This window comes from Panthera pardus, unplaced genomic scaffold, assembly GCF_024362965.1.
Source record: "Panthera pardus isolate Hobbes unplaced genomic scaffold, ASM2436296v1 HiC_scaffold_22, whole genome shotgun sequence".
NCBI classification, from domain to species: domain Eukaryota; kingdom Metazoa; phylum Chordata; class Mammalia; order Carnivora; family Felidae; genus Panthera; species Panthera pardus.
The window spans coordinates 5,084,560-5,102,468 of NW_026526788.1; the positions used below are offsets into that span (position 1 = coordinate 5,084,560).

General features: G+C 51.8%; 1 protein-coding gene across 3 annotated transcripts in view; it reads left to right on the top strand.

The window, feature by feature from the left end:
- The window catches only part of SLC35F3 (solute carrier family 35 member F3), a 403,416-nt gene that overhangs the window by 289,572 nt on the left and 95,935 nt on the right, over positions 1–17,909 (top strand). For all 3 annotated transcript variants that reach the window (XM_019418985.2, XM_053910193.1, XM_019418986.2), the window contains one exon: positions 12,025–12,349. In XM_019418985.2, coding sequence (XP_019274530.1) covers positions 12,025–12,349 — 325 coding nt within the window. The remainder of the gene's footprint in view (positions 1–12,024; positions 12,350–17,909) is intronic.

Genomic DNA, 17,909 nt, shown 5'->3' on the forward strand with positions numbered 1-17,909 from the left:
GAAAGGATGATAACATAAATGACGCGTTTCAGCAGAGGGTGCGCTCCCGTCTGGCTGGGACGCAGGTGGCCACTAAATAGCTCTCTGGCCACCAGTTCCCCCCCCCCCCCCCGCTTTGCCAAAATGACATAAACGAAGGACACGCTTTCCCGCTGAGCCTGGAGGTGGCCTCAGGATCTTTCTCATCTCCAAAATGCAGGTGATGACTGTACATCCTTTGGAACTGGACTTGAGCACGATCAGGACAGTTGTGGTAGAGGCTGTTCCTGTGCCCTGTGCTGTCATGGGCGGGAGGTACGAACACAGTGTTCCTGGAAGAGGCAACCCACAGACAGAGGTGCACAGCTGGGGAAGGCTGGCACGTGGCAGTGACCTGTGTGCCCTCTCCTGGGGCCAGAGCTCACGCTACCTGAAGAAGTAGTGGGGGACGGAAGGGGCCAGGGTTCAGAGGCCTCCTGAATGCTGGGCTCAGGAGAGTAAATTGCAGCAGGGAGGAAGGGGAAGCCAAAGAAGGGGGGAAACACGCCATCCAAGTCGGAGAAAATTGGACAGTCTTCTATAGCTGTGGTGTTCCAAATGGGTCACAAAGTCTATTTCATCCATCACAATTAATGTTTTTGAATGAAGACAGGAGGGTAGAGTCAACAGTGTGAAAACGTATCATGGTTTCGGGTGGAGTGCTGGAAAGGGAGCCGCCAAAGGCAGCTCTACAGGTGAAGCCCGAAGGTTCTCCAGGAGCAGAGATGCCACGAACAGTAGTGGCAACGGCAGGGGTGGGAGGGGAGGCACATCCATGAAGGAGAGTTGGGGGTTGGGTTTAGATGGGCTGAGCCAGAAGCGTTGGCAGTGCCTTCACGCGCAGGTGTGGAGCGGGCCAGGAGGTGGAGGGAGGGGTGGCGAAGGCTGAGTGACTGATGAGGTGATAGCTGGCTCGAGGGGAGGGAGTGGGCACGTGCAGAGTCCTGACAGCCACGTGCACCTGGGAGACAGGGCGGGAGAGAAGTCCCCGCGGGCCGAACCAGAGGACCCACATCATAGGGCATCATAGCAACCACAGGAGGAAAACCAAGAAAGAGCGAGCGTGACGTGGTTGCAAATACAGTAAAACCTTGCTTTGCGAGCATAGTTCGTTCCAGAAACCTGCTTGCCATTCAAAGCACTCGAAGCAGATTTCAAGAACCGTTGGCTCAGTTGTGATCACGTGACATTCGGCGGCCCCTGTTACTCAGACTGCAAGACGTAGCTCGTTTATCAAGTCAGAATTTATCAGAAACGTGTGCTCGTCTTGCAGAACGCTTGCAGAACAAGTTACTTGCGATCCAGGGTTTTACTGTACGGCCAAGGAGGGCGGTTCTGTAGAAACGATTTCAGGTGGGTGCTGGTCTGCCGGCCAGATCTCAAGGGGTGAGTGTTGGGTGAGGCAGAGGAACAGCAGGTGTGGGGATACTTGGTTAATGTGTTTGGCAGTGAGAGCGGTTCTTTAAAGATTATTGACTTATTATTTTGAGAGAGAGAGAGGGAGAACGCATGGGGGAGGGGCAGAGAGAGAGGGGGACAGGGAATCCCAAGCAGGCTCCGCGCTGTCAGCGCAGAGTTCGACGTGCGGCTCGATCCCACGAACTGCAAAATCATGACCGGAGCCAAAATCAAGAGTCAGACGCTTAACTGACTGAGCCACCCTGGCGCCCCTGGCTGCGAGAGCAGTTCTCCACCTTCAGAGGGAGGAGAGAGTTTGAAAGCAAAGCATTGCTGTAGACCAGAGGAAGGAGGCTGGTTCCAGCACAGGAGAAATGTGGTTCACGCAACAGTGGCCGGGGAGGGGGGTGGGGGTGCGGCAAGGGGCACGGGAGGAAAGCACAAGACGAGAGAAGGGAGCAGTGGCCCTGAGAAAGAGAAGTGGAAGAGCTGATGAGCAAAGACACGGAAGTGTGGACACGGCAGGGGAGGGAAGTCAAGGACCTGAGCTGGTGACTTTGATCTTCTTTGCAACGTAGGACGTGGAATCCTCTGCCGAAGATCTCGGATGGGGACTGGAGGCTTCAGAGGTGGGAAGGAGTTCAGAATAGCTGCCTTGGAAGAGCCAAGAAGAGATGTAATTCTTAAAAGCATTTTTGGCGAGTGATCCGTACTCACTGGTTAAGACATCGTGTGACTTGGGAAAGCGTGTGTGGGGAGGAACACCGGGTGAGGGTCGGGACGCTGACGTTTCCTTTCCTGCTCCCCCGCTTGCTGATTAATATACTGGACGTGTCACCTCACCTCTTGGAGCCCGGCCCTTCTTCTCTGAAAAGATGGGGGATTAGAATAGATCTCCTACCCACTGTCTTCGCAAGACACATTCTGTGAGTCTAGGAAGTAGCTTCCTCATTAGCAGAGATGGGTTTATCTGCTTAAAACCCTTCAGTAGCTATACTCCAGAGAGCAGGGCTCTGAGGAAATGAAACCCGGCAGAAATAAGAAATTCAGCCTGTGTTGTGTGCGTGCACCATGTGCGTGCGTGTGTGTGTGTGTGTCCACAAGGAGGCATGTACTCTCGTGGTATTTGAACATGGGGAGGAAAGACCAGCTGTGTGAGTACAACTTGCTCCCTGAATCTTCAGCAGCCGGAAACTGCTGGCCTCCAGAGACGACCCCCAGGTGATGGGGCAATGCAAAAAAAAAAAAAAAAAAAAAAAAGAAAGAAAGTACAGGAAGATCTCTGGAAAGTACTGGAAGTCATAAGCCTTGCTCGAGGCAGGCCTGGGTGTTTTTGTAGAAAAGCCTCATGGTTCAGGATTAGCCGAGCCATGTCCCCGTCAGTGGGTACAGAAGGCGGGAGACAAAGCTTGGGAGGAAGAGGTTCACACGTTCAGGCCGACCCCACTTCCGGTCAGAACGCGTTCAGTCCTGCCCGTGCGTGACCCTGCTGAGAACTTGGTGGTCTGTTTCAGAAAACAGTGCTTTGTTCTTCAAGGGAAATCGAGTAGGAGCCCATGCCATCAGCTAAAATAGGGCCCTGTTGTCCCACTCCCCGCTGGGGGACAAGGCCCCAGGGCGCACCCCTTCCTGCCTGTGGAAGGATTCTGCCTGGAGGGGCCATCCCCGCATCCAGCCTACCCTCTTGGGAAACCCTGGCCTGTCACCGTGAGCTCTGCCAGCCTGAGCTCCTGTCCACGCACAGGTCGAAGGGATCCTCTGACTAGGAAACACGTCAGCAACGGGGAATGTGTGCGTGTTGGCCTGTGTTTGTGTGCGGGTCACCGGCGGCCCCCAAACATCACCGGCTGCGTGTGGTGAGCCCCTGCTGTGGGTACAGAGGTGTCTTGTGCCCGGGGCTGTGCAGATGGCGAGATTCCCGGGGACTGTGCGGGCCACTCACTGGCAGGGCGGCAGAGTAAGACTGGATGCCCGCGAGCTGGCTGGAAGGCAGGCCTTGCTCCCCTCCCAAGGGAGACGTGCACTTCTCCTTCCCTGGGGCTCCGACGGCTGCCTTGAAAGCTTACCTGTAGCCAGTCACTTTCTCAGATGTCACGTTCGCCTGAGGCTGTGTACCCGTCGGGATTGTCTTAAAGCCGGTGTTTCCACACTTGAGTGTCATGGGGGGCTCTCTAAGGAAATGCAGAGTGGGGTGCAAATACCACTGCAGATGTCTGGGATGTCTGGCCGCTGGCCAGATGTGGGCGTGACCCAGTCTAGCTCTCTAACTGCCACAGGGTAGGGCTTCAGGGTTCACCCTCCCCCCGGTTCTGTATCCACACCGGGGAAATCATTTGGGTTTTTTATTTGTATTTTTTAACGTTTATTTATTTTTGAGAATGAGTGAGAGCACAAGTGGGGGAGGGACAGAGAGAGAGGGAGGACAGAGGATCTGAAGGAGGCTCTGTGCCCACAGCAGAGAGCCCAATGCGGGGCTCGAACGCACAAAGCACGAGGTCATGACCTGAGCTGAAGTCAGACGCTTGACCGACTGAGCCACCCCGGCGCCTGTTTGGATTTTTAAAAAGAACTTTGCAGTTGCCTTGTGTTCCGTCTCTGCAACTGCCTCCGGGACTCACTTTCCAACAAAGGCCTGAGCAATTCACAGGAGGCACACGCATGTGAGATAGCATCTCACGTCTCTAATCCAGCGATCGGTGCAGTTACTTCTTCTCCTGAAAGGTTATCCAAATAAGCACCCCGTCCTCTGCAGCTTGGCCCCACGTCGTGCACGGCGGCGGTCACGGTCTGTGTTCCCACCCCCATAAGCACAGCGCACAGCGCTGTGACTCCCTCAGGTTATTCCGCTGAGGCTGCCCTAACTAAGCGCTGCGGACTGGGTGACCTGGAGGGCGGACATGGGTTTCCTCGGTTCTGGAGGCGGGAAGTCCAAGATCAAGGCGGTAGCAAATCTGTTTCCTGATGAGGGTCTCTTCCAGGCTTGTAGAGGGCCGCCCCTTCCCTACGTCCTCACGTGGCCTTTCTTCTATGTGCACCCAGGGAGGCAGAGAGAGAGTGAGCTCTCTGCCATCTCTTCTTACAAGGCCACACCCTGTCAGACCAGAGCCCCATCCCTATGACCTCATTTGACCTTAAATACTTGATTAAAGGCACCGTCTCCAAACACAGGCACGCTGGGGGTGAAGGCTTCAATGCATGAATTTGGTGGGGAAGACGCAGAAGTTCATGACAAACTGCTCCAGGATGGTAAGTCCTGGCCCAGAGTCCCATACCCAGTGAGGCTCTTCCAAGGGTCTCTCTTCCAGAAACCTGAAGCCCATCTCCAGCGATCTGCAGTTCTGACTGGGGTGTGGGGCACCATGACCCTAATCCACTTTCGTAGGGGAGAATAAGGGTGCTCTCTGTTCCTATCGATGTTTGGGAGTCAGAGGCTTGGAAGGGCGTCTCAGCCCCTAACTAACCTGTGACCTTGGAGAGCAACTGTCAGGTCCTCAGCCGTCCGATCTGCAAAACAATAGTCATACTGACCGCCAACATTATGACAGGTTAAAAAAAAAAAAAAAAGGTCTATAAAATCCTCTCACAGAGAGTAAGGCGTGTATACAAGTGACGTATACCTGTCACTTATCCCTTTTCCTGCCTGTGCCCCCACCTCTTCCTTTCTCAGGGTCAGCATCCAACTTTAATCATCTGTGGATTCTATTCTTTCCTTGTGACCAGTGCTAGCCAGGAGCACGTATGAGTAATGCGAGTATTTTCCGACCCCAAATCCAGGAGTCCAAGCATGGTCTGGCAAGTACGGGTGGGCATAACGGGTCAGGGTATGTGAAGTGGGCATTGCTTTGGGACATCCAGCCTCTTCTTCCCTCTTCTCCAAGCCACCACTTACACACACACACACACACACACACACACACACCCCATCATGCATAAACTCACTGCGCAAGTATTGAAAGAGTATATCAGGTAAGCAAAACCTGAAGTGCATTTTTGGGAGATGAATTACACTTGCACATGGCCGTAAACAAAAACTTTCTTCTGAGCTCCTCAATTTTACAAAAGCTACTTAGTTGGGTGGCCTGGCTCCGAACCGGTGTATGCATCGGTGGCCAGTCAATGGGCAGTTTCTCATCAGGCACTCTCCCCTGGGCAGTCCAGGACACAAAAACGAGAGTAGGTTCTGGTTCCCACAGCACCTCTCAGTCGTGCCCTGTTGGGATGGAGCTGGAGGCACAGAACCTCGTAAGATGCGGGCACGTAAGCACTGCCCCTTGGTGCTGCAAAGAGGGTGTCAGTGAATGTTAGTTGGATAAGCAGCCTAAAAACATAACTAGTCCACCCGAGAGAAAGGAAAACATACAAGTAACACAGAGACTTTTATGTGAGCGTTCACAGCAGTGTTATTCACAATAGCTGAAACCTGGGAGCGATGCACCTGTCCGTCAGCTGATGAATGGAGAAACACAATGTAGAATATCCATAAAATGGAATGCCACCCGGCCATAAAAGCGAATGAGCTGACGTCACGTGCTACAACATGGACGAACCCCAAAGACGTGGTGGTCAATGAAAGAAGTCAGATGCAGAAATCTCCGTATTTATATGAAATACCCAGAATAGGCAAATTGGTAGATGGCAGCTTTGTGGTTGTCTGGGGTCGGGGTGGACAAGGATGGCTGACTGAAAGTGGGCATCAGGACTCATTTTGAGGTGATGGAAATGTTCTACGACTGGATAGTGGTGATGGTTTCACAATTCTGTAAATGTAATAAAAATCGTGCATTGTACTCCTAAAGCAAGTTAACTTTATGGTTACGAAATTTATGCCTCCAGAAAGCTATGAAAAATAATTATGTAAGTCTCATTGATGGAGATGTGGTTGAGGGCTACCTCCTCCCAGTAGAGACCGGGTATTGCCTTTGCTTCTGGGAGGCTGGGACCATGCCAGCCAGTAGGTCTTTGATCCCGGCTCTGGGACCATGCCAGCCAGTGGGTCTTTGGTCTCAGCTCTGGGTCCTTTACCCCTAAGACATGATTTGGGCACTTACTAAGTGCAAACTTCCTGGATGCTTTTTCATAGAGTCACCAAAAGTCTACTTGTTCTCAGGCGACCTCAGAAAGAAAGTTAGTGTTCTCTTGGATATTTGGAGGAGCTATTTGATGGGAACTTTAAGTTAAGAGTGAATGCTTTTCCAGTTTTTCCTCTTTTCTCATGATAGAAATGGGCTTTCACTAAATAAACGCAAAAAGCCCCCGATGCATCACTTTCGCAGGGGAAAGCAGCGGACAGCTCCTGAGGCTTGCCCTGGCCTGAGAACGAGTGGCTAAAACAGACCTCCAGCTCACCCATTATGAGCTAGGGTTTCCTTGTCCTGAGCAGACTCTGTCTCTGGGAGCTGCTGCTTCTTGACCCAAGACGGCGAATGCATTCTAAGTGCCAGTAGGAGACCAGCAGTGCGTGTGATGTTGCAGGTGGTAGGACTGAAGCATGGTTTCAGTAAATCGCCTGACTCCGGGACAGAGCTCCGGGTGGAAGTTCATGCACCGGTGTGGTTACGTCTCACCGCGTCGTGAAGTACACGTTGTGCATAAGAGAACACTCCTCCGACTCGGGGAAGAGCCCTCCTGTCCCCCAGCGCTTCTGAGTGAATCACGTGGCATAACCAATAGGGAGATGCTTGCGTCCACAATTCCAGCGTGTGGCATGTGGCAGTACAACCAGGGGGCCAGAGCGTATGGTCCACTTTGCCCGCAGAACTGTTGAGGCTAAAGTGTTGAGGTTAGGATGGAAGGCACAAGATCGTAGAGAGAAGGGTAGTTAGTTAGTGGTTGGCGGGAGGGGGTGTTGGAAGAGTGAAGGTGACATAAATAGCATTCCTCGTCGTACGACAATGGTCAGAGGAGCCGAGACAGGAAACAGCGTGAGGCTAATTCCGCGCTGATTTCTTTGAGACAGTCCGCACTTCCTGTCTCAGCTGTTCTACTAAAGGAGTGAAATCAAAGGCAGAGGAGTCACTTGACTTGCAATTTAGGATGGGAGGGAAAGTCAGCAAGAGTTGCCTGCGCTTGAAGACTTGAGAGGTTTTTGAGAAGGGATGCTGCACCCCTTGTTGTAATTCCTTCTCTCTGAAGTCTGAGCATAAATCAGTGCATTTAAAATGACCCTGAGAATGGTACCTGACATGGGGTACGTTTGCTGCCTTTCAAATAGCAGAGAACCAGGGGCGCCTGGGTGGCTCAGTCGGTTAAGCATCTGACTTTGGCTCAGGTCATGATCTCGCGGTTTGTGAGTTTGAGCCCCATGTCGGGCTCTGAGCTGTCAGCACAGAGCGTGGAGCCTGCTTCGGATTCTGTGTCTCCCCTGCTCATGCTGTCTGTCTCTTTTCTCTCAAAAATAAATAAACATAAAGAATTAAAAAAAATAGTGGAGAACCAATGCACCTGAAAACCAAATTTATTATATCACTCTCTATTTATTCCTTAACTAATTCTGTCTATTGGTTATAGATGCTGGGGTATGAACTTCCTAAATAAAGAACGACTAACACCTGAATTTTCTCCCATCCTTTCAGCCACCCTGGCCGAGTGTCTGACCAAGGCAAGAACACTGTATGTTAACTAACTTGAATTAAAAAAAAAAAATTGGGTATCAAGGTGGGGCAAGGTGGCAATGGATTTCAGACCCCACCGCCTTCCTCACTGCCCCTCAGCACACCCTGTGTATTCCTGACCCTGAACTTTGCTCCACTTTCTACTCAGGGCCTGTCTTTCATCCAGGCCAGCCTTCTGCATCATCTGGTTCTTTCCACCGGTATCACGGCCCATGCTGGTCGTGCTCTGTTCACAATTTCCATTACAGTCAAAAGCCCTCTGTTTCACACATGATTGTTCTGTAGTTCTTTCACAGGTCTGTTTTGTCACTCCCAGACAGACTGTAAGTTCCTGAAGAACAGTTAACCATGCTTTATATTTATTTCATTGACTGCCTGGAGCTCTTGGCACGGGGCAGATGCTTCATGGCAGCTCCCGAGTCAGCTGAGATATTCCTATGATACATCATACTGAATGTCGCCCTTTGAAACTTATGAAGTCCATGCTGTTATGTATTCAGTTAAATGAATACTAGAAGAAATACAGTATGATCCCAGTTTTGCTGTGTGTGTGTGTGTGTGTGACAAAGACACTAAAGACCAGGGAGAATGTGGCAAAATCTCCATGGTATTATCTCTGGGTACTAAACTTAGTCTGTAGTCCTTATTATGTATGCTATTCAGCAATTTTGTAAACTACTTGTAAAGAAAACTTTCAGTTTATGGGAGATAGATCTAGTATTAGGAATGAATGAGGCAATGCAATCGATAAGTAATTATTATTATCATAAGAAGCTCAGTACAGTGAAATGGAAAGTTGGCAATGAATTTGGCTTGGATGCCTACGATTCCTTGTGGGTCTGTTCCAGTGTTTCCCAAAGTGTGTTCCAAGGGACACCATTCCTACCACAGGTGTTATGTTTAAATAATATAGTAAACACACATTCTGTAGCTGTGGAAATTCATAATGCCCATCAGCCCTGAATACTCCTTAAGCAAAGCAACCTGGTTCTGATCTATCTACCTAGTATTCTCCAGACTTTTCTGATCATGGAATCCTTTTTTTCTTATAATGCCTATTAATGTTGGGAAACATTGTTCTATCTTATTTTTAAAGAACAGCCTAGATTGCAGTTTTGAATGTCTTTATTTTGCTTGTCTATTTTTTTAAGATTTTTTATTTTAATTAATCTCTACACCTAACGTGGGGCTCAAACTCACAACCCTGAGATCAAGAGTCACATGCTCTACCAGCTTGTGTATTCTTAATATTCCCTTGGTTAAATGATCCAAAAGGCTTACAAAATTAAGAGTATAACTTCTCATGGGGCGCCTGGGTGGCTCAGTTGGTTAAGTGTCCGACTTCGGCTCAGGTCATGATCTCACTGTTCGTGGGTTCCAGGCCTGCGTCTGGCTCTGTGCTGACAGTTCAGAGCCTGAAGCCTTGTTCCGATTCTGTGTCTCCCTCTCTCTCCTCCCCCTTGCCCATCTCGAGCTCTTTCTCTCTGTCTATCTCTCTCAAAAGTAAATAAACATTTAAAAAATCTTTATAAAAAAGAGTATAACTTCTTGATTCCAAATCTATGGGAGTATTTTAACACAGCATTACATGAGTTGGTGACTTTCTCTTTCATCGGAACAGCACACAGCATCTGTCATCGCTTAATTCTTTAAGGTGTTTATTTTTAATGTTTATTTGTTTTTGAGAGACAGGAAGCACAAGTGGGGGAGGGACACAGAGAGAAGGAGACAGAGGATCCGAAGCAGGCTCTGCACTGACAGCAGAGAGCCCGATGTGGGGCTCGAACTCACGAACCGTGAGATCATGACCTGAGCCGAAGTCAGACGCTCAACCGACTGAGCCACCCGTGCCCCTAATTCTTTAAGTTTTAAAACTGTATTTGGCACAGAGAAGGGCTAAATGAAAAAACAAAAAACAAAAAACAAAAAGCCGCAAGCCTGAATTTACTCAGCCTCCTCCAGAGTCCGTCTTTAGTAGGAAGTTAGTCGTGTGAAACTGCATTTGATTTGTCCGTGGACTTTTTCTTTCATCTCCGTAGTTGTCTTTTCCATGAGTTTTTGACACTGGTAATGGTGGTTGAGAAATCACCCCCAACACTGCTTGGAAATTATCCCCATTAATGAAGGCTTGCAGGGTCAGTCCCGCATGCCCGGCAATCAGTGTATATAAATTGAAATATGCGTGCATCTATCTGAAATTAAATTTCCCTTAAGTTGCGGGGATCCGCTGGGAACAAAGTCAAGCCATCCTGGTGGGAGGACATAACCCAACAGGATGCGAACCTGCTTGCTTTCGCCCTCCTGTCTGTTGCCTTCCAGCCCATGACAGAGACCCGCCACTTGCCGGAAGCTGAGAGGGTGATTGAGCATTTGATTTTCCAGAGGCCTTCTCATTATCATATACATTCGCATGAAAAGTAAGAGGAAGAAAGAAATTAAACACTAATGAAGCAGGCAAGGAAGCACACTATAAATGGTGTCGAGCAGGATTTGAGCTAGCAAAGGACGTGATGGCTCACGTGAGTAGGCACGTAAGGCCTGGTAGAACCTTTGGCTAAAACAGATACAGCCGGGGGCTGACAGTTGGGTCAGGATTTTTGCCTCGTGCATTTACTGTTTTAGAGAGCATCATACACCAAGCTCAGTTGACCGTCATGAAAGCCATTTAAATCACTGCTGTGTTTAAACAGAAAATATAGAGTATGTTTGGCCCCAGGAGATTTTGCACTGACTCCTGCACCCCTGTAATAGACACGGCCTTTGAGCACTGGGCACCCCCGTCCAGCCAAGTGCTGGGCTGACCGTCTGAAAGGCAAGTGCGCCGGAAATTTGCATCTGTCCATGGTTACACCCTACGCACCGTTACAGCTCTGTCTGCATTTCCAGCTGACCGGCTTGCACACAATCATGAATGAAAACCAAACGGTGGAAAATAACGTCTTTCTACCTCCTCTTGGTCTGTGAGAACGACTCTGCCCCAGGGCCAGGCTTCGGGCTGCAGGCTGGCTCCCAGAAGTCACGTGGCTTAGAACGGGGTGTCTGAGGCCTTCCACAGCCTCCGCTGCCAGAGGCTGTGGTTTTTAAGTAACGCTTCGCAGTGGGACTGAAGGCCGTCGGCAGGAAGACAAAGCAAATAGAGAAGAGGGGGACCGTCTATTTTTGCCCTCCACGCGGAGTAAGATGTGCATCTTGGCATTCGTGCGTCGAACGGGCAGAAGGAGCTGGTGCCCGTGGACTGGGAGCTTTCAGAGGTCAGGGCCTGTGCCCTTCTCAGGCACGCATCCCCGGACCCGGCATGCCCGGCGCCCCGGAGCACAGCAGGACGGGTGAGCCGACACAGACCAGGGTGAAAATGTTTCCGCCTCTCCATGCGTGCTGGAGACGTGTTTCCCAAACACTGGTGTGCACGCAAACCACCTGTTGAGAGGCAGATTCTTTTGTATATGTATAAATATATCACGTATCGTCAAGTTGCCTAACATACAGTGTATACAGTGTGCTCTTGGTTTGGGGGGTAGATTCCCATGGTTCATCGCTTCCATACAACACCCAGTGCTCCTCCCCACGGGTGCCCTCCTCAACGCCCATCACCCGTTTGCCCCCCTCCCCCGCTGCCCATCAACCCTCAGTTTGTCCTCTGTATTCAAGACTCCCTTATGCTTTGTGGAAAGGCAGATTCCGATTCGGGGCTTCTGGAGTGGGGCCTGAGAGTCTCCCATTTCCAACAAGCTGGGGGTGAGCGCTAATGGCTCCTAGCCCACGGACCACGCTTCGGGGGTCGGGATCCTGGAGGATCACTAAACCAGCGAAAACGTCTTCTGTTTAAGTTTTGTTCCAGAAGGCTGCCACGGCCCCTCATCCCCTCCCTGGGGCGGCTGGCCTTGACAATGGCAAGTGGGGTCGGGGGCCTTCCCGCTCCCGCTCGCCCCCGGGTTTCGGGGGCGGCGAGGTGAAGGCGTGGAGGCCCCCAGGTAACCAACCCCTTCTCTTCCTCCAGGGGAGGAGCGCCCCCGGGACTCCCCGGGCCCGGCGGAGGCCCAGGCGCCGGCTGGGGCGGAGGCCGGCGGGAGGACGAGCCACCGCTGCTGGAGATGCTCCCGGGCGCAGCTCAAGAAGATCTTCTGGGGCGTGGCGGTCGTGCTGTGCGTGTGCTCCTCCTGGGCGGGCTCCACGCAGCTCGCCAAGCTGACCTTCAGGAAGTTCGACGCCCCCTTCACCCTGACGTGGTTTGCCACCAACTGGAACTTTTTGTTCTTCCCGTTGTACTACGTGGGGCACGTCTGCAAGTCCGCAGAGAAGCAGTCTGTGAAGCAGAGATACAGGTAGGCACTTCCGTGGGGGCAGGCCCCGCGCTCCGGGCCGCTCTGTTGAGTGCTGGCGCTGCGTCGGGCCGGGGGAAGCAGCGGTCAGAGGTCACGGTGTCACCTGCTGTCTTAGTGGGGCGAGGATCAGAATCCTCTCCCCTTGGGGTGGTGAGCACCTGCTTCCTGTGTCTTCAGCCCGAAGAAGTGCTTTATGTGAAACAAAAGGCAGCATCTTTCAGAGACAGCCTGTGGTAGGTCCCCAGAAAGGGGACAACTGGGACAGCTCTGTCGTTCTATTGCCCCTCCTCAAAGACTTGATCGTTCATCCTCTCTCCGACCCAGGACAGCTCCTTCTTTGTGGTGTGATTGCCTGGGCCTCGAGAGGGTGGCTCTCAAAATCAAAGCAGCGTCTAGACCTTGTTGACTCTACTTTCCCACATGGAGTCCATTGGTGTGACCTTCCTTTCCCAAAGAAGCCAGAAACCCTGACAAACTCTGTACCTCTGTATACAGCGGGGTCCCCCCAGCCTTTCTTAGAAGTCACGTTGTCGGTGTTGACCCTGAGTCCTCATCCTATGCCAGTCGTTGGATCTCATGGTTGCCCTGATCGGAGGCCTTCCTGCTGGCCCAAATCTGATCTACTCAGGGAAAAAAACAAAAAGAGGCAAGAACGCTGGCCAAGGTGACCAGGTGGGCCCTGGGAACTTATCTTTTTGTCAGCCCTCGTGGTGGGGGAAAAATTTGAAAGTTGAAGGGTCTCCTCCCCACTGCCTTCTTTCCCACCTCACCCCCACCCCGCCAAACACATGCCCCACGAAACCACCGCGCCCCTCGTACCATCTGCTCCGAGCTCCGCCCCTGTTTTCAAGCTGCAATTAGACATCACAAGGTAACGAAAAACATCACGGGCCCGAGGAGCAACGAGTTTGGGGAACGGAGGTCTAGACTCAGATCAGAACCTTCCTGCGGGAATCTATCATTATGTCGCTGTCAGTTACAGGCGGACGCGTGAGGTGCCCTACTTTTTACAGTTCCGAGAGACAGAATTTGGACTGGAAGACCAAATTGGAAGTCGGACCACTGATTTCCAGAGGAAGGGGCTCCAATGGAGCATAGACGGAGTCATAAGGCTAGCTTCACACGTCCCCTGAGTGGCAAGGAATCCGAGCAAATTCAGTAGACAAGGCCCCTAGGAGCAAGGAGCCTGAAGCCTGGAACTGGGGCCCAGACCTGGGGCATTCTCAGCATTGAATTAAACCAGCGGCTCACGGGCCAGCCAGACATTGCTAAAGAGGGACTTCATGCGCCTCTCCTGAAGAGCAGCCAGACGCAGACTGAAACAGATAGGTCTAGAAACTTCCTGAGGGCCCAAGATTGGCCCCAAGGCAAGAGAAAAATAACGGTCTGCTTTTGGTCGCAGACAAGAACAGACACTGGGTAAATGATGTATTTAACAGTCACGTGGCTCTACGCAGAGTTTGTGATGGAGCGTTTGCCTTCCGTGAAACTGACTAGAATAGGAAGCCCCTTTCCCTTAGCAAAGAGTTAGAAGTGAGCTTATGCCCCCTTTCTTGGGAGAGAATCACTGGCGGAGAAGATGACGTGTTTCTCCCTGCTCCCTTCACCTGCGTGCGCTTAACAGGGCCTCCCCTGAGGACAGTGGTGGCTGCTGCTTTACACACGTGTCCTCACGTGACCGCCACTCGCCTCGGGACAAGACGGGCACGGCTGGCTACTCCGGGCAGGCCTCGAGCCATGTAACAGACTGCTGAGAACAAGCACAGAAAAAAACCAAGCTCAGGGCAGGGTAAAAAGGCCAGGTGGGAAGCATGAGACGTCACCTAAGTGGATTAGCTAAACACAGACATCAGTCAACACCGACTGCAGAATTGTCTTTCTGCGGAACGTGTCTGTAGAATCAAGACTTCCTGCAGAATCACGAAAAGGTTGTGGAGGCGGAGCGATCCGGACAGCAGTAAGGAGCAGGGTCCGTAATCACAACATACATGGTCAGCGAAGCCACCTAAAACCTTGCCCAGTCTCTACAGTAAAGCTTAGGTCCGCCTCTTTAAAAAAATCTTTCTAACCATCTTTTTAAAAATCAGCTCTAAGCAGAACGGCCCATTTGCTAACCAGTTGAGTGGGTAGCTTGGTCAAGCCATGCACACCACTGAAGGGGCAAGGAAAGATTCTTTGTCAATAAAAGGGAGAGAAAAAATTTTAGCCTCACAGACTTCACTTAGGAGATCATGACTCTGTCACAACTCAAATTGGGGGTTCTCTAAACAGACTTTGGGATTCCCAGAACTCAAGGAAGACTGAACTCACATCTCCCCTCTTTGTGCTTTTATCAGAATTAGCGCCAGAGAGGGAAGGATCTAGAGTCAGTGGAAGAGATGTGTCTCTGACTAAAAGTGCTTCGGCAGGAAGCTGGGGAAAAGAGGACAAAGGTGGAGACCTTTTTCGCAGAGAGGGGAACAGTTAAGCCAGCTCTTCTTGTGGCTATCAAGCAGTCTGATGGAAGTTTCTTTTCCCCAAGCCCTCCCCATCTGAGCTGTGTTCCCAGTGTGAAGCCAGAAAAGTCAGCCAAAGTGGAAAGGAGAGCATACGTTGCCTAGTGCACAGCCCCTGCAACCCAACGTGTCCACCCGGGATCTTGCTGGACGGCACATGCTAATTGGGTAGTTCTGGGTGGATCTGAGTTTCTGCTTTCCTAACAAGCTTCCAGGAGATGCTGGTGTTGCTGGCCAAGGGCTGTGCCTTGACTGAAAAGGCCCAGGAGTTGTGAGTCTTAGCTACAGGGTTTTAAATGCCGCTAATCTGACCAGATGTAGGAACCAGGCTTCACCATCCCACGTGGAACCGATGAGTGACTCACTTCCGGCCCCGGGGCTGTTTGAGCTCAGGTCCTGTGCCACTTTCGAGAGAGGAGAGGCTCCATGGGCAATCATTTAAGCTGTGGGAGCCTCACATGCTCACTTGTAAATGGGAGGCGATGACACGTGCCCCGTCTTGCACACGAGATTGTTGTGCGATCAAATGAGGCACCATCCATGCAAGCGCCCTGTAAACTGTGAAATGCTGTTAAACTGTGAGCAACTGTCGCTGTACCCTGCTGTCCTCTGTGGGTTATGTGCTAGGATGGAGCCCAGGCTTGGTGCATCGGCCGCCTTGTGATGACCGATTTTAATGACGGGGGCGGGTCTTGGGGGAAGTGCTAACCCTGCGGCGTCATGCAGGTGTTATGCCTTGGAGAAGTCAACTCCGGGTGCTGCTGGCGGCACGGGGCATCCTGGAGCTGACCCGGGCTTCTCACGATTGGGCACTGTTGTTAGGAATTAAGGGCACAGATGCGAAAACCCCCCAGCCCAGCTGAACTGGGTTTCCAGTCTCTGGTTCCCTGCTTCTTGCTGACGGCGGGCCATGGGGATGTGCCAAGACAGTAGTGGTGCCTGGGACCCAGGCTGGGCTCCGGCCATGGAGATGTGTGTGGGCGCCGCAGAAACCGCAGTCACAACGGGAAGGGGGCGGTCCTGTGAGTCTCCTACACAGCTGGGCACCCGAGGAAGAGGCCGCATCAGGTCCATGCCCCAGAGAGGGATGACTTTCTAGATCAGCAGGACGGCTTCTCAGATCCCAGGGCTCACCACAGGGAGCGGAAATCAGCCAGAGCAGATCTGGGGCTCCTGCACTCTTGTCAGAAAGTCTGCCAGGAATTTCTTCCAGTAGTGACTTCTTTTCATAAGCAAATGCTAGAACCTTCTGCTATCATGCAGCTGCCAAAAAAAGTGAACGATACAGTGGTGACAGATGTTTCCCTCTGCCTTTTGTAGCTTCAGGCTTCTGGAAGCTAGCCAACGGATTCTCTTTTAGAAACAGCGAGAAACATTCTGAGCCAAGAAAGGGGAAAGGGCAGTTTGGATACCTTTCATCTTAAATCTTATCAGGGCCCAGTGGGTATGGAGGTAATGGTCTTAATGCAGGAACCGTGTGTGTGTGTGTGTGTGTGTGTGTGTGTGTGGTCTCATGCAGCTGTAACATTCAAGGTCAAAGGAGCAAATTGGGGCAATTGCGAGCCAGAGGCTTATTCGTTCCGAAAATGGCATCGCACGTCTTCTCCGGGTGGGGCACTAGGGACATGATGATAAATGGTCCCTGTCCTCAGAGAGCACCTGGTGTGGGAGTCAGATAGGCAAGCAAGGTGTGGGGGTGTGCAGGGGAGCCCAGGAGAGAGGCCAAGGGCGTGGGTCCTCGGCAGGATGGGAAGGTTTCTTAGTGGAGATGACCGAGGGACAAGCTCTTCAAAGCCAAAGCACCCTGGGCTGGCAGAGTAGCACAGGGAAACACAGAGGGAACACAGAGAGCATGGCATGCGAGGGGCTCTGACTTGGCTGTGGGAGGTAAGCTAGGCGGGAGCAGCCCCTGGCAATCCTCCCACACCTCCCACACCTCCCACACCTCACACAGAGGTTGAATTCTCGTGTGGATACTAAGGGGGAGCCATGGAAGGATTCTAGGTAGAACAGAGAAGCCATCAGACTGGATCTAGAAATACTACCACCACCATCAGGCTGGATCTAGAAGTACCACCACCGCCATCAGGCTGGATCTAGAAGTACCATTGCCGGCATCAGGCTGGATCTAGAAGTACCACTGCCGCCATCAGACTGGATCTAGAAGTACCACCGCCACCATCAGGCTGGATCTAGAAGTACCACCACCGCCATCAGGCTGGATCTGGAAATACCACTGCCGCCATCAGGCTGGATCTAGAAGTACCACTGCCGCCATCAGGCTGGATCTAGAAACACCACTGCCATCAGGCTGGATCTAGAAATACCACCACCACCATCAGACTGGATCTGGAAACACCACCATCGCCATCAGGCTGGATCTAGAAGTACCACCACTGCCATCAGGCTGGATCTAGAAACACCACCTCCGCCATCAGGCTGGATCTAGAAACACCACCGCCACCATCAGGCTGGATCTAGAAATACCACCGCCGCCATCAGGCTGGATCTAGAAATACCACTGCTGCCATCAGGCTGGATCTAGAAACACTACCGCCGCCATCAGGCTGGATCTAGAAGTACCACCACTGCCATCAGGCTGGATCTAGAAGTACCACCACTGCCATCAGACTGGATCTAGAAATACCACCACCACCATCAGACTGGATCTGGAAACACTACCATCACCATCAGGCTGGATCTGGAAACACCACCACTGCCGCCATCAGGCTGGATCTAGAAGTACCATCACCACCATCAGGCTGGATCTAGAAGTACCACCACTGCCATCAGACTGGATCTAGAAATACCACCACCACCATCAGACTGGATCTGGAAACACCACCACCGCCATCAGGCTGGATCTAGAAATACCACCACCACCATCAGACTGGATCTGGAAACACCACCACCGCCATCAGGCTGGATCTAGAAATACCACCACCACCATCAGACTGGATCTGGAAACACCACCACCGCCATCAGGCTGGATCTAGAAGTACCACCACCGCCATCAGACTGGATCTAGAAACACCACTGCCGAACACTTGTTGACGTCAGTGTAT